We start from the raw sequence: 15,334 nt of genomic DNA on the forward strand, positions 1-15,334 counted from the left end.
ATACTTGCATGCCTGGAATTGTTTTTGCGTGAAATGTTTTATTGCTTGCAAGATTTGTGTGTGTACTTTACGGGTAGGGGACCCCCTCTCGTGTACTGTGTGCGTGAATTTGTATTTTGACCTTTCCAGTAGACAGGTGATAGGTGTGACTCTAAACTCTTTGTTTAAGCTTATTTGTGTTATAGCTCATTGTGCTACTTTGGAGGTCTACACTTTATTAAAGTACGACGGCCGGACAACTTACAAGTGAGTTTGGGCATCCACACTTCATCAAAGACTGGGCGGACAACTTATAAGTGAGTTTGGGCACTTATCAATGGCGGCTGACCAAACATTCATAAATCAGGCGCTCTTTTAAATAAAAGAGTGTGGACAACTTATTCGGCACCCTCTCCACTTATGGGAGAGGTGTGGCTCCTGTTGAGGTGGCCCAATGGCCACCCATTTTATGAATGGAAAGACTTCTCCTCTCCCTTCTTTGTAGGGAAATTGGCGTCTTCTTCATGAGGAGGAAAAGGAAGACATTTTTCAGCGTAACCAGTCCACACACATACTTTTTGGCATGGTTTCTTGCTTCTCCAGCTCTTGGATCAGCCGGCAAATGAGTGCTACACTGTTGTCCAGCGCTTGGGAGTCCTTTTCAGTTGCTATCTCTTGGAAATGTACCTACTGAAATTTTTTTGGAGCATTTCTATCGCCGACAATTTGATCAAAAGTTGATTTCTTCTCTCAAACATTTGCAAATTTAGCGGTAAGAGCTTCCTCAAGTTCTCTTTACCTACTCTACATATGCGTGCTTGATCATTAAGGTCTTCTATGACTCGGCCTGGTACACACATGCTTGTGTGTGGATGCCAGTGGAGCATAGTTGCTTGTGGCAAGACACTGGGGATTGGGGAGTGAGGTTCTTCGCGACAAAAGCTGTGGAATCAACCTCGACTTCGACAAAACATGTTTGCAAAATGTTTCATTGCATGGATGCCATTGGAAATTTGGCATGTGATGCCCATGAAACTTGTATCTTGAGAAATCCTTGATAATATAATCATATTATAAAGGGGTTGCAGTGTCATTTAAATTTCTGCATTGCTATCTTATTTGGTTTTGTGCCATTTCATCTTGTTTAATATTATTAATAGTTTAAGTGTGTGTGTAGATTGTGCGCCACTAGAGCGGCACGTCTTCATAGATAGATGGGCTGTCCTCAAGGGATGATCTCACCCACCAAAGGTGGCACCCCGGTGTGAGGCAATGGTGACAGTTCATGAGACCCATAGAGCGAGAAAGTGGGCTACCTACAGAGATGGCAGGGTCATTATCACTGAGCGCCGTCCCAAATAGGGACGCGGGATCTATGAGACCAAACACTTGATGTTAGCAATATGGAACTGCAATGGCACCCTGTGGTCGAATTCATGAGGTTTGACCAAGATTCTAATAGGGAGGGATGTATTTTCTATATAGAGAATAATCAGAGCCCTGAGAGGGGTTTACCATACATAGCCGGGTATGAGTGGGAGTTAGTTTTCCGAGGCAAGACCCGCACATTAGGAGGAGTACGTGGCTCGGGAGGGGTAGCTATCCTTTTTAGACCCCACCTTTGAGAGATTCTGAGCATCGTCCGGAAGGAGGAGGATGCATGGTATCTTTGGGTGCGGCTATAGCTTACTAGGGTCAGTGTCATCGACATTGCCGTGTGTTATTTTGCACTTCTTATGGCGCAGAGCATGGCCAGTCATCGTACTTACCATTATATGGCGATATTATGGAGTTCTCGTAGTTGGGGGAAGTCCTCCTTCTCGGGGACTTCAACGTCATGCAGGGCTTCACCAGGTCTCAATACTTGATCTGGATGACCCTATCAGACTACTGGAGCTAGACATCACTAACACAGGGTATGGAGATCATTGAGGAGGTCAAGTGTATGGGAGACATTTCTTAGAGCTGGGAGCTGCACATGGTCTTGTTATCTATAAATGGATGCCTCGATGGCCCTCCTGAGATGCCCTCACCTCCTTTCCTTACTCAAGAGGTTACCAGGACCGTGGATTACTTATGGGATCTCCGACTTTGGCATACCTTCCCCCTGACTTCTCCGTCCTGCCACCTCCCTCTGAAGTTGACCATGCCTACCTCTCTTTCACTCTTACTTACACACCACCCGTCCCCCTGCCACCACCCCCCATCTCACATTACACCCAGGTCCATTTTGATCACAAGCTTGACCCTGCTTACGTCGGCGACATCTATTCCATTGTTCCCCCACCTGCCCTACATCACAACACCATTCTCCACACATTTGCCACTACTACTTTCATCTGCATGTGGCAGAGCCACCTTGCAGCTCCATGCCCCAGAACTATTGGTATGATGATGAATGCTGAGCCACACGATCCCATCTTGAGCATGAGGTACGGATTGGGCAAATCACGAAGTGCCAAGTGCAATGGATTTCTCAATCCCTCACCCAACGCAAGAAATGGGAGGTCTATGCTCGGAAAGAGGATGAGTTATACTGACCATTCTTAGGGCTTTACTACAAAGAGGCCTGGACGAAACTCCAAGAACATCGCCCCCCCCCACACCTATCACCTACCCGGACACATGGCACTCCTATGCACGCTTCTTCCATCATATCCCCCATCAGCCACCTCTACCCCCACCACCAGATCCCCGCCCCACCACCTCCACTTTCTTCACAAAGGGCATGGTTCTCAAGGCCATCCGTAGACTATGTAATGGGTGGGCCTAGGATCATGAGGGACTCACTGCCAAGTACATCTCACATGCTGATGATACCATGGTGCCCCTACTAGCCTGCATATTCAATAGAGCCCTTTGTGAAGGATTCTCACCCTCTTGGTCCGCTAACACCATCACCCCCATCCTCAAAGTTGGAGATCCACTTGATCCTAAGAATTATAGGACGATCATGATTGGCCTCACATTGGCCAAACTCTATGGATCAGTGATAATAGGCAGAGCCCAGTTCATTTGTAGAGAGAGATGGATGTAGAGCCTTAGGACATGGAGGCTTTTGGAGGGCTACTCTACCCTCGACCACATCTTCACCCCCCGTGCCATTCATCGAGGAGAGTATAGCACGACATTAGAGGATTTAATGCTACTTTGTAGATTTCCGCGAAGTTTTTGATATTGTACCCGGAGCCCGCCTCCTACAACGTCTACAGGAGATAGGAGTCCCATTTGCCATGGTTTGGAGCATCATCGCCCTCTTCGAGTCTCTCATCAGATGAGTGAGAGCCCCAAGAGGTACGTCACAGGAGATTTCTAGCACTATTGGGGTGAACCAGGGCTGCTCTCTTTCACCCACTCTTTTTGGCCTCTACATTGATGAGATCTTGAGCTTCATTGACAGATTATGCGGGGCTGGTCACCATCGGGGCTGCAGCAAACTTTGCTTGGAGAAACTGGTGTGGGGTTGATGGTTTGCTGCGGATCATACAGGAGAGCATCATGATATGGGGCCTCTCAACTCGCTGCCAATTCTCATCGGATAAATATGCCCCTAGAAGGCTGCTCCATACATCAAGGCTAGTGTGACGAGGGTGTCAAAGAGATAACCCCTCATCTTGGGCTCTTGGAAATGTGCCTGGAAGCATTGCTGCTCAAGTAAGCTCAAGGCTACATATTCCCGTGTCACTCTGGCATATGCTGCGGGAAGCATGGGCCACTGAAAGTGACACCAAGGTAGACATAGGATAAAACAATCTCCACAGGATCCCCTCTGAATGTGAAGCTCAATCTGGATGTGAAGGGAAAACCATTACCTTGGATTTACCAAGGTTAACAGTGAGGTCCCACTGAGTGCAAAAGTCCTGAGTACTATAGGTCAAACTAAAGGGTGTTGCATTGGTAGCAGCCTTGTAGGATGTTCGATAGGCATCCAAATGTCTTTGAAGCCCATCGGCTGAATCTAAAAGGAGGATGATGTCATTTGCATAAAGTAGCAGGGGGATCAATATGCTATGCCTAAATTCCATTTTCCAATGATAAAGATTTTACCATAACTTTCCTATATTTTCTATGACATGAGAATGCTTAAAATTTCACTTTTAGCATAAAAATTAATTATGCATAAAATTAATCATTTTTTTATAATAAAATTTTTACCATAGTTTCCCCGCATTTTCTATGACAGGCTGTAAGCCTATCTCAGTGCCATTGGATCAGAATGGCAAGTTGAGTGCAGATTCAGGAGAGATTTTGAAGGATCCTACTATGTTTAGGCGCATAGTAGAAAGCTTGATCTACATGACGATCACCAGGCCATGCTATTGGGTTGGTGAGTCAGTTTATGCAGGTTCCTTGGAAGCCGCACTTGGATGCATTGAGACGCATACTGAGGTATGTGAGGTCTACTTTGCATTGTGGACTATTTTATGAAACTGGGACAGAGATATGTGTACATGGGTACACAGATGCTGATTGGGCTGGTAGTATCTCAGATAGAAGATCTACTAGTGGCTTCATGTTTTCTTTGGGGAGTCCTGTTGTGACTTGGAGCAGCAAGAAGCAGCCTACGGTTGCTCTATCTGAAATCTCCCCCAATCTCATAATATGTTGGGCATCTGAAGAGAGAGAGAGAGAGAGAGAGAGAGAGAGAGAGAGAGAGAGAAAATGAAATGATATATTAACGTCTTCAGAAGGCCAAAATGACCTATGAGACCAAAAAGGTTACAACAATTGGTGGATCTGATACAATGTCTGTGTAAGAAAAGCTAAAAACAACTAACTGAAATTGAAATAACTATGAGGAAAAGTACGGTACTAGGAGCTCCTAATGGATAACATCTTCAGAAGGCCAAAATGACCTATGAGACCAAAAGGTTACATCATATCCATGAGGTAAATAATCCTGGGTACAAAATAGTAATAAAGAAAGATAACAAAAATCTTGAACTTTAAAATCTGATCTAGGTACATGAGCAGAGAGCTCTCATATCACCCTAATACATTCCTCATGGGCTGCTGTGACATGGTGCTCAAGGTGGTAAAACTGAGCTGGCGCGAGAAGGTCCTGCGATGATGGCCTAGATCTTCCTATGGTGAGAGAGAAAGAAAGAAAGTTATATTAAACGTCTTCAAAAGACCCAGTGGGTCTATGAGACCAAAAGTGATACAATAGTGTCCATGTAATCTCATCATGGTACAAAAGAAAACAAAAACTAGAGCTATGATCTGGGAATGCCAAATCCGGGTCATATGATACAAAGTGGGACCATCATCATCATACAACCTATGGAGCTACACCATCACCTCCCCCCCCCCCCCCCCCCGCCCCTGCGGCGGTAGGAGGAAGGGGCCATCAAGGATATCGAGCATGGGGATAGCCTGTAGAAGGCTCTATAGATCCGCCAAGTGTGGGAAGGTGGCTTTGTGTCTCTCCGAGGTCTCCTCAAGTTGGGGCTGATGTCTGTGTTGCTAGCGAGGTCTAGGGAGTCTGGGATGTCACGCTTGTAGTAGTGCCGTGGTCCGGTCTAGAGTCACACCAGAGGGGGGTTTGGTAGGGGTCAGGCACTTGAGAATGTGTGGCTCGATAAGGTTGTGGGTATGTCATCCATGGCTGGTGGGGCGTCTTCTCGTGGTCGGAAGAGCTGAGTGATGGGTCACCTGGGGCCGGGGTGGATGTCTCCCATGGGGTCTCGACTCCGTAATTAGTGAGTCTCTGTGGTGATGAAGCTCTAGTAGGAAGAGGCCTAGGCATTGTTGATCTGGGTAATCCATGATTGTGGATAAGGGTCCAAACCCCTCTTTGAAGAGACAAGGAAACCTCCCTTGAATCTCATAATATACACTGCACCTGCATATGAAGTGCTCCTCTGATACACCGCACTTGCATATGAAGTGCTCCTCTAACTCAACCTCCTGCTGGCACAGAGAGCATATCCTCTCCTCACGAGGTATCTGCATTGCTCTCGTTGTCTCTATCCTCAGGCGGTGTGATGACACCTGCAATTGGCCCACTGCAATCCGCATGGCATGTGACCTCAGTATGAAACCATCCATTGCAAGCCTCATGAAAGTATCCATGTAGTACTGTCATTTGTGTGAGTGTGGCTCATGTGTTGTGATCCAGGTATCCTCTATGTATAGTCCCAATAAATCATATCTGATCACTCGGTTCTTGTCATCCTGAGAGAGCCTGATGAATGGGGAGTCCGGGGGGAGGTGATCCATCCTGAGTTCCTGCCTTGTGAACCAGGTGCATACTCGGCTATACCATGACTTGTGCCCATCTGCTGCTAGCTGCTGGGAGTACTGTAGGGTGAGCCATGGGAGTCTCCAGGGGGCCATGACACTAATCTTGTGAACGAATGTGACTGTCTGGAAGAGTGCCTCTACTACCATGGGTGATGCAGCAAACTCTGCCAGGATAATATCATGTGGGACTGATGCTTTGCTGCGTATTATATGGGAGACCATCATGACCTGAGGCCTCTCTATCTTCGATGTTTGGTCGCTGTAAGGTTAGGTGCCCAAAAGGGTGCTCCATACATCAATGCTGGGGTGACCAAGGTGTCAAATCTTGGTCTTGGGCTCTTGGAAATGGGCAAGAGAAGCATACCCTCACATCAGTCTAGCCTCTCTAGCATAGCTCATCGAGAAGACCAGTCTTGTAAAAGTGACTCCCAAGTACACATATGAGTGTGCGATCTCCACTGGGCTGCAAATGTAGGTGAAATTGAGTCGAGATGTGAAAAGAGGGATGTGTTGAAGACCATAACCTTGGTTTTCCTAAGGTTTACTGTGAGATCCAAGTAGTATGGAAACAAGGATGCCTGCAAGGGATACGCCTCCTCCCTCTCTATCAATGAAGGCTGAAATCTCGTTGAGTAGAGGCCAAAGAGAGTGGGAGACAGTGGACATCCTCGCTTCACTCCAATGGTACTAGAGATCCTATGATAATCCTCTTGGGCCATATAATGCCATGATCCCCTAAATCATGTCTGATACCCCCAAATCTTGGAGTCTCTGCAGTAGTCTGGCTCGAGACACCGTATCAAATGCTTTGCGAAAATCCACAAAGCAACAGTAAACCCATCGGTGTCATGCTCTGATGGCTCGGAGGGTGAAGATGTGATCCAAAGTGGAGAAGGACCTGCGCCTGCCCTGATGCTCTATGCCCATGTCTCTCTGCTAGTGTGTCGAGCCCAATCTCAAGTACTGACCCATCCAGTGTGTGGCCAATCATATTAGTCCTGTAATTGTTGGGGTCCATGGGATCTCCGGCTTTATGGATGGGTGTGATGATATGGGCTGTCCAGGTGGGTGGGAGAGCTATGAGACAAAAAAGGTGTTACGAAGTATCCAAGTCTTACACTGATCCTGGTAAAACAGAAAAATAAAACACTGGAAAAAAGACTACAAGCTACAAATACAAGTAGCATCCTCAGGAATACAATAGCACGATGACCCAAGGTCCAAGGAACATCAAGCTAGGGTGTCTGGTGGAGAGGTCTCATCATCATCCTCAGGAACTGAGTAAAAGGTATCAATGTCCACATGTCCTGTGTGGGCATCTCTGTATCGCCGGAGCATCTCCTAGACTGACGGGCGTAGTGCCTATGCAGCCCAGTAGGTCTTGGGCACCTAGCTCACTGCATCTGAACCGCCTGGTCTACGGTAACACCGGGGAAAGGGAGAGGCTCTTGTGTGCACTGCCTGACTTGCCTGAGAGAGAGAGAGAGAGAGAGAGAGCTACTAGCCTTGGAAAATGAGAAAACTGTAATCGTGCTCAGAAACCCTAAATGTGCTCAGAAGCCCTGTTGGCACCATTTGAGAGAGAGAGAGAGAGAGAGAGAGAGAGAACTGAGAGTAAATGCTATCTGTGCAGATGGGATTTGCTGCTGTCGGTCACGTCTATGTACTTCCTGCAAAACCTTATCAACTCATGGGCTCACAAAAGCGCGGTAGTGTGTCGGTTTTGTCTGACTATGCTGCAATCGACGTTCCTCCTGATCCGGAAGAGGTCAAAGATCTTGAACGGCCCACTGTCAAACGGCTGCCATATTCTGAGATTGCAGAAGTCGGAACAAGTTTGAAGGAAAGCATGCATGATCTTGTATTCAAAGGCGGCGAATATGTAAGTTTTTGGATCAAAAGTAAAAGTTTATGACAGTTCTACATTGTTTGTTTGTTGTTTTTGCTCCTCTTGATGATCTATTGGCTTGGAATTTTGTGCTGATCAAAAAGACATGAATGTGGAATCAGTTAGTATAGTTGTATCAGAAACAATAGGCACTCACAAGTGTTGGGAAGAAACACTTTGTTGGTACAGCTTATTTTCAAAACCTTTGTGTGGCAAAAGTTTCCAGGAGAAATGAGCTGATTCTTGGCATTGAATAAATCCCCTGCAAGATCACATTCAGGAAGTTTTTTTTAAAGGGGGCAGACTGCTCGGCATGTGTGAATGGAGCTGGAGAAAAGGTGGGGGAGAGGCAAGGTCTCTTTGTTGAGTCTTTTGGAAGCAATCCTCTCTCTCTCTCTCTACCCCCCCACCCCCTCTTCCGAAAAATTAATGCCAAACACATGGGATTGGCATGTGATCTCTTTATATGCCTACTTGGCCAATTCGCCACATCAGCACCTAGCATTTATCACTGTCCCGAGTAGAGATCAACAAGTGATTCTCTTGATTGGGAAACAGGGTATGCTGCCTCATTATCTATGCTCCTAACGGGGCCTCAATTTGCAGCAATTTTTGGATACAGGTGCACTAGGGTCTCTCGCAAGTAGACTCTTAGTTTTCATGATTGATGCTCAGCAGCTCAGGCTCTCGAGTTGTAGTTGCGGAGAGTGCTGTTTGGGAGGAGTTGTTCTTTTCCATAAGAAGCTAAGATGCCTGGCACTTGTCACAATGGGTTCAAAAGTAACTGAATACATGTCTTTTTGGATGTTATGTGCCTGGTGGCACCACTATCAATGTACCAAATCAAGTGCTCTGTAGAAGCACTAAGAGACATGTCATGGCTAGAAGTAGAAATGACACTGGGAGAGTCATCCAACTCCTTTGCAATCAAGAATGTCCAATCCTACATATCCTTTGTCATGACAAGATTGGCATGCTGTATTCACTTGGCTTTAGAGGCATATGGCACCATATTACTCGAGTCTTTCTTCTTCTCATTTGCAAGCCTTTTCTTGCATTCATTAATGTAGCGACCTGTTTTATGACAATAATGGCGTTTGCACTTCTTCTTGGGTGCCTTGGACGCATCACCCTTCTCGTCAGAATCAGCCTTAGTGGGTTTTTTGCCACTAGAACCGGAAGTTGAATATTTGACTTGGCCTTTGCCTTTGCCTTTGTCTTCATCCACAAACGCATGTTCTAAACCACCACGAGAGGCCAACAGATTTGTTCTTGTTTGCTTCTCTTGAAGTAAGGGTGCCACTGACTCATCAAAGGTGATAGGGACTCTCAAAGAGAGATTGAGAGAGGTCACAAAATGCAAATATGAGGATGCCAAGGAGTTTATAGTGGTAGACACCAACTGTCTATCCTCCATGACCCCATCAATACCAAAGCAGTTGCTCCATGAAATCCGTGATCTTTGTCAAATGATCTGTCATGGAATCACCTTCCATGGACAATATCTAGCTCTCTTCAAACACCTAACTCTGTCTTCATTCCGGATTTGATACATCTTGATATAAACTCATACTAATGTCACAGCCCCCTCTATTGTGTTGTTTTGTATGTGTTACCTCCTTAGAGGGTTGTAGACTTGTTCGTTCTTGACTCGACGTTTTCTTTTTTTTACTAATTGATTTTCTTTGGGAAAAAAAGGGTATTTTGGGGATGCATAAGGCATTTCCCATTACAGCATTTCATTAACAGTGCACTACACTGTCTCATGGGCATTTCTTGGCTCTTCAATTACGTTACTACCTGTGTGAGCATGCGCATGCATGTCACACCTCTCAAATGATCTAGGTTAGGTGAATTGTAGGCTTCAGGCTCTGTCAGGGACAGGCTGCCTGGGATAGCCACACTTCACACGTGGAAGCAGCCAGGACAAGTTGGTAGACCATCCAACAGGCAAGTCCCACGGGCAGCAGGCTGGCCTGAATGGGCAGCATCTGGCCAGGGCAGAGAGGTGTGGACTCCTTTATGCAGGTCAGATAGTTTAATTGTTGGCTGACCTGCCCACCCTCCCAATCACTTGTGCTTCCAAGCCACCACCCTGCAGCTTCCCTCTGGAGCGATTGTATGGTGGCCTGCTGTGGAAATCAGCAGATCCACTTTGGCAGCTTGTAATATGAGCAGTTTGTGAACAGCAGTAATAGAACGTTCAGTAGAATAGGCATCTGTGAGTGCTTCTATGCTGGTTCAAGTCTACAATTGCATAATTTCTGTTCCTCATGTCGCTTAGACAGAGGCCGCCTTACAGTTCTTCATATTCCCTTTTTGCGTTCTATAAAGCCCTTTACTGCCACTGCTGCTCTCTGTTTTCCACAAGTCTGAAGCCTGTTGAGTTGACATGTTCATGCTGCTGAGGTCACATGTTCATTTGATTTGTCTACTTCATCGCGATCAGGGTCAAGCTGCTTGAATAGGATATAGAAGTATAATCACCACATTGCTGTTTACAGTTGTCTTTGGCTGTTTGGTTTGTCTTTGGCTGTTTGGTTTGCTTCAGTGCAGTTCTTTTTTTGGGGTGAATGTGTTCCCCTAGATAAGGCTTTCTTAGAGAAGCCTTTATTCATCAAACATTAACATTGCAGCTTTTTTGTTTTAGGTTATAAATGATGTGAAGTTCACCGTAGGAAAAGTTCGGGAGCCAGTTGAAAAAGGGTTTGGTCGCTTGAAAGCAACCATGCACAGGGACCAGAAAAAGCAAGTAAAGGATGACACTTGGCTTCCAACCATAAGAGGAATTGATGACCCTTTGTTGATTGGGAGTGTAAGTGATAGTGGAACCGGAAAACGTAAGATGAAGAAGTACACATACACATATAGGACAGCAGACAGCAGTGGGGAGAGTAGTGATCAAGGCTTGGGTGGTTATCATGCATCAGGTCACCGTTGGACATTCAAGTAAGAAAGATTTCGGAACATGCACGCGTGTTCTTTTTATCCAAAGCCCAGCAGCGCCAGCTCTCGCATTGAGCTGTCAGTTTTCGTCTTTTACTGGGTGTACATTAAAAATATTGAAAGATCAGCAGAGCTGTAGTCTGTCAAAGATGCTTCAGGACAGAGGTTGATGCTCTCTCTGCTGTGGTTCATGCCATCTCTTTCTTAAGTGAATGAATCTACTAAAAGTGTCAATTCTTCTGTCGGTTGGCTCAACAAGTAAAATAACTGAGCACAGGAGCATTGGATTTTGTTTATCAGAGTGAAACAAGGTTGAAGTGACATAAATGGACAAATTATTTCAGCTGGACAGGTCACACCTTAAAAGTGATCTCTCACTGCCTCATTATTTGTAGATTTCATATCATACCCATCACAAGTCAAATATCCTCACTTTATATTTCTTGTGCACCATGTCATGGAGAACTACAAACGAAAGTGTTTGGACCACGTCATGGGAATGACACGGCATTATGGAGTCTCTTGTTGAAATGAGTGTTGGCTTATACACATCCAATATGATTGCTGTTGTTTTCAAATGGTAATGTGCTGTGTCGGCAGGATCTCTTGTTCACTCATATTAATACTAGTTTATGAACCTACTAAGCAAATGAAAGATTTAATACGCTATTGGCAAGGCTTATGAAAGGCTCTTTTATGCATTCATAACATATTAAGCTAAGAGAGAAAAAGTCAATGTAGCAAAGACTGCACGAATGGCCTTTGACAAACGAAGTTGCATGAAATGCAATAGCACAAGGATGAACAAGTTATGTCTCCACAATGATTGTCGCAAGGATGTAGGTCTTTGCAAAGTTGTGGAAGAGCTACAGGAGGCACATGCCAGTACTACAGAGAAAACCAAAAGATAAGAAGATAAGGTAAGATGCTCAAGCAAGCTTGGAAAGACAAGGTTAAACACAGGCTAGCAAAGGGAGTACATGAGATCTTAGTTGAAGAGGGATAATGGCAAAGCTCGTAACTTGAAGTACGTGGGAGCCAAGTCAAGAAGATGAGACATCACCTCTTGAGACAACTACCGGAAACGGGCATCCAAGAGCCAAATATTGGAAACCCACGGCACATCGAACCAAACACAGACCACTACTAGTCGAATTCAAAGATGTCATCAACATGAACAGTTGTCCTTAGGAGCTACTATGAAGGATGCCGCCCTTGTTATGTATGAAGACTTAACACCCAGTTATACAAGTTACATTTGAGCAAGATGCTATCTTAAGTTCAAAGAGATGCATAGGTAAACAACTCTGCCCCCCCCCCCCCCCCCCCCCCCCCCCTCCCCGCACCGCGGAAAAAAACCCTCTCCAAGTCTGTGTTCTTAAAAGCTCTAGCCATCTTGTTGGAACCAAGGATCCCTCTACCGTATGTTGTATGTAGACATGGAATAATTTTGCAGGATGGGAGAGACTATTAATAGAATATAAACAATAATGCAAGGACAATAGAAACACAATGAGATGCTAGACTTTCAAGATGATGCATTGATACTCCCCAAGTTCATGCCATATATGAGGCATACATAAGCAAATTCTTATAGACAAAGGGACTACGACCATTGAGTCCAACAAATGATTTACTCATAGTTGATGGGATGACGAGCAAAACCTTGATTGGTCTACCTTCTTAGCTCTAAGAAAAATACTATCCATAGTCATAGAGAAGGGCTTCCCTTCTTAGCCATGCACTTCACACATTAGCTTGTTAGAGCTTTTTGTATATAGTCAAGTTCACCAAAAATATCCTAAATGGCACCTAGACTTAAAATGGATTGTGATGAAGAATGGAAGATATTATGTTAGAAATGGAGTGAAGATTTCAACCTTCAACACCCTCCATCCAACCAAACAAACAAGTATAGACAACATACAAAACAAGTGCTTCTTGTAAAAAATGAACTTGAATTGCTAGATATTCTCTACAATTGTAAATCCAAGAACTCTTGGCCTTGCTTCTTGAAAGGAATTGGTGCCCCTCACTGACATAGCTATATGGCAATCTTACACAAACACACTCTTTAATGCAACCAATCAACCTCGATGGATCTCACTGATATTCCCAGGACCCACCATGTCATCTGCTCTTTTCACCATTGAGTTCATGACCTAATCTATCCAAAAACTCAAGAATGGCAACACCAAAAGCTAGGAGGGCTTACACCCCTTGCTCCAATTCTCGTGGACCTTTTCAATGAATCTATTTTCCAAGGCCTTCACCAAACCTGGTTTGAAAATATCATTATACCCATTCACAATGCATGGGATCTATGAATCCACGAAGGTACTAAACCATTAATGTGAGACATCCCATGGAAAATATATTTGGATTAGCAGTACATGCACATCATAGTGGTTAGCGGGCAGAGAGGAAAGAGATACATGCTAGGGGCTAGTGAGTCTTATCACTCCACATTGGACTACACACTATAAGCCAGTATTGAGAAACCAAGCATCAAGGATATTATTTATATTGCTTATTTGCATATTTTTGCAAGGCATTTGACATATCCCTAGAAGCCACATCAATAGGTTAGTTGAGATACCTAGGGGTGGAGGATGAGGTTATTTAGGCCAAAATTACACTATATGAGTAGGGTACAAGTAGTGTAAAAGTAGGGACATTCACAACCAATGTGCAAAATAATTGGTGTAAAGCAAGGCTATTTACTCTTCCCCCCACTTTTTGGGCTTTATATAGGTGAGTTAGTAGATTTTGATTGGGTGGCAAGGGCTCCACATTTGATTTTGATTTGATGGCAAGGGCTCCACTTTAGCTTAGAGGCGATAATCATGTTCATACATATGATGTAGCACTATTGTCACACAAAGACAAAGGCTTGTAGAGACACTTGAATAAATTAGACTCTTATGTATATAAAGGCTTAGAGAATAGGATAGTGTTGTCACACCACCACATTTGTTAATAGGTCATCGTCCCTCCTGTCACCTCATACACTCCTCACACAGAAGCTCACTAGCATGTGATTAAGAAGATGATTAGTAAAAGAAAGACTTAGACTCAATTGCACGATGTGAGTTAAAATAAAAATAAGTTGTAACACATGATCACTTGTAGATCATTTTGTGTGCACATACTAATATCTTGGGTATTAACTTGCGCTTAGATCATTTTGTGTGCACATACTAATATCTTGTGTATCAACTTGTGCTTAGCCCAAATACAAGCATTTAGAATTTCGTTAGCTTTTTGAGAGCTTGGGGCAGCTTCACAAACTAGTGCCAATACAAAACCAAGCAAGGAAAAGCCAAGCTACATCAAGTCTAGCTCTACCAGGCCAGCAAAACACAAGCCAAGCTACATTAAGTCTGGCTCTACCAGGCCAGCAAAACTGATAAAAGTAGGTCCAATGATCCTCCACCAAATGGAAATTGCACCCTTACAAAAGATTTTTCAGGCTAGAAATATAAAGTCCACTCCAAAGAAAATAATGTAGGCAAAGTCATCAGCAGCATCATCATGGAAAGTTCTTTCCATGATTTTGCATGCTAGAGAAATAAAGCCCACTTTAGAGACAATGGTGTAGTCAAAGTCATCAAAAGGTCTTTCCATGAATTTGCATGCTAGAGATATAAAGCCCACTCTAGAGACAACGATGTAGTTAGAGTCATTATCATCTTGCAAGGCCTTTCCCTGACAAATTTTATGCTACCCAAGATAATCAAGTCAAGGTCGAGAGGAAGAACTATAATTTGGATACAAAAAGAGTGAAGCTTCTGCAACTCGCAATTTTGGGGTTTTTTCTCAAATATGGATAATTTCATCAAACTGGTGATCCACCACCCACAAAAATTTGGGGCTTTCTAGGAATTCAACCCCTTGCATCATATTGGATTCTCTACATCTGGGAAGTCCCCTAAAATCTGAATATTTTGGATGTCTTTTGTAGCCTTGTTTTTATAAAAGGCTTGGCTCCTATTTATCTTACTTTCCCTACTTAAGAGTCAGGGGGTTGTAGACTGATGTAGGCATTATGTATCGCCACGCTCTTGTATTAGGCATGGCATAACAATTTTAGCTAATAGCATCATTATGTTCTATGATTGCAGTCACATCTAGATTAGTTCTTTATGAAACTTCATGTTTGATTTATCAAAAAAGTATGAGGATTATTACACCGGTGTAATTTATTGGGGCATGAGCACAAAGAAAAATTCACAACAAAGCCATCCACCTACTCCAAAAAAGAGGTTGGAAGAG

General features: G+C 44.2%; 1 protein-coding gene across 2 annotated transcripts in view; it reads left to right on the forward strand.

Moving 5' to 3' along the window:
* The window catches only part of LOC147607951 (protein LAZ1-like), a 66,199-nt gene extending 54,556 nt beyond the window's left edge, over positions 1–11,643 (forward strand). For both annotated transcript variants that reach the window (XM_086790094.1, XM_086790095.1), the window contains exons 9-10: positions 7,859–8,107; positions 10,764–11,643. In XM_086790094.1, coding sequence (XP_086646220.1) covers positions 7,859–8,107; positions 10,764–11,066 — 552 coding nt within the window. In that variant the 3' untranslated portion in view covers positions 11,067–11,643. The remainder of the gene's footprint in view (positions 1–7,858; positions 8,108–10,763) is intronic.
* Positions 11,644–15,334: the final 3,691 nt, after the last annotated feature.

This window comes from Cibotium barometz, chromosome 54, assembly GCF_041138505.1.
Source record: "Cibotium barometz isolate CiBa-2024 chromosome 54, ASM4113850v1, whole genome shotgun sequence".
NCBI classification, from domain to species: Eukaryota; Viridiplantae; Streptophyta; class Polypodiopsida; order Cyatheales; family Cibotiaceae; genus Cibotium; species Cibotium barometz.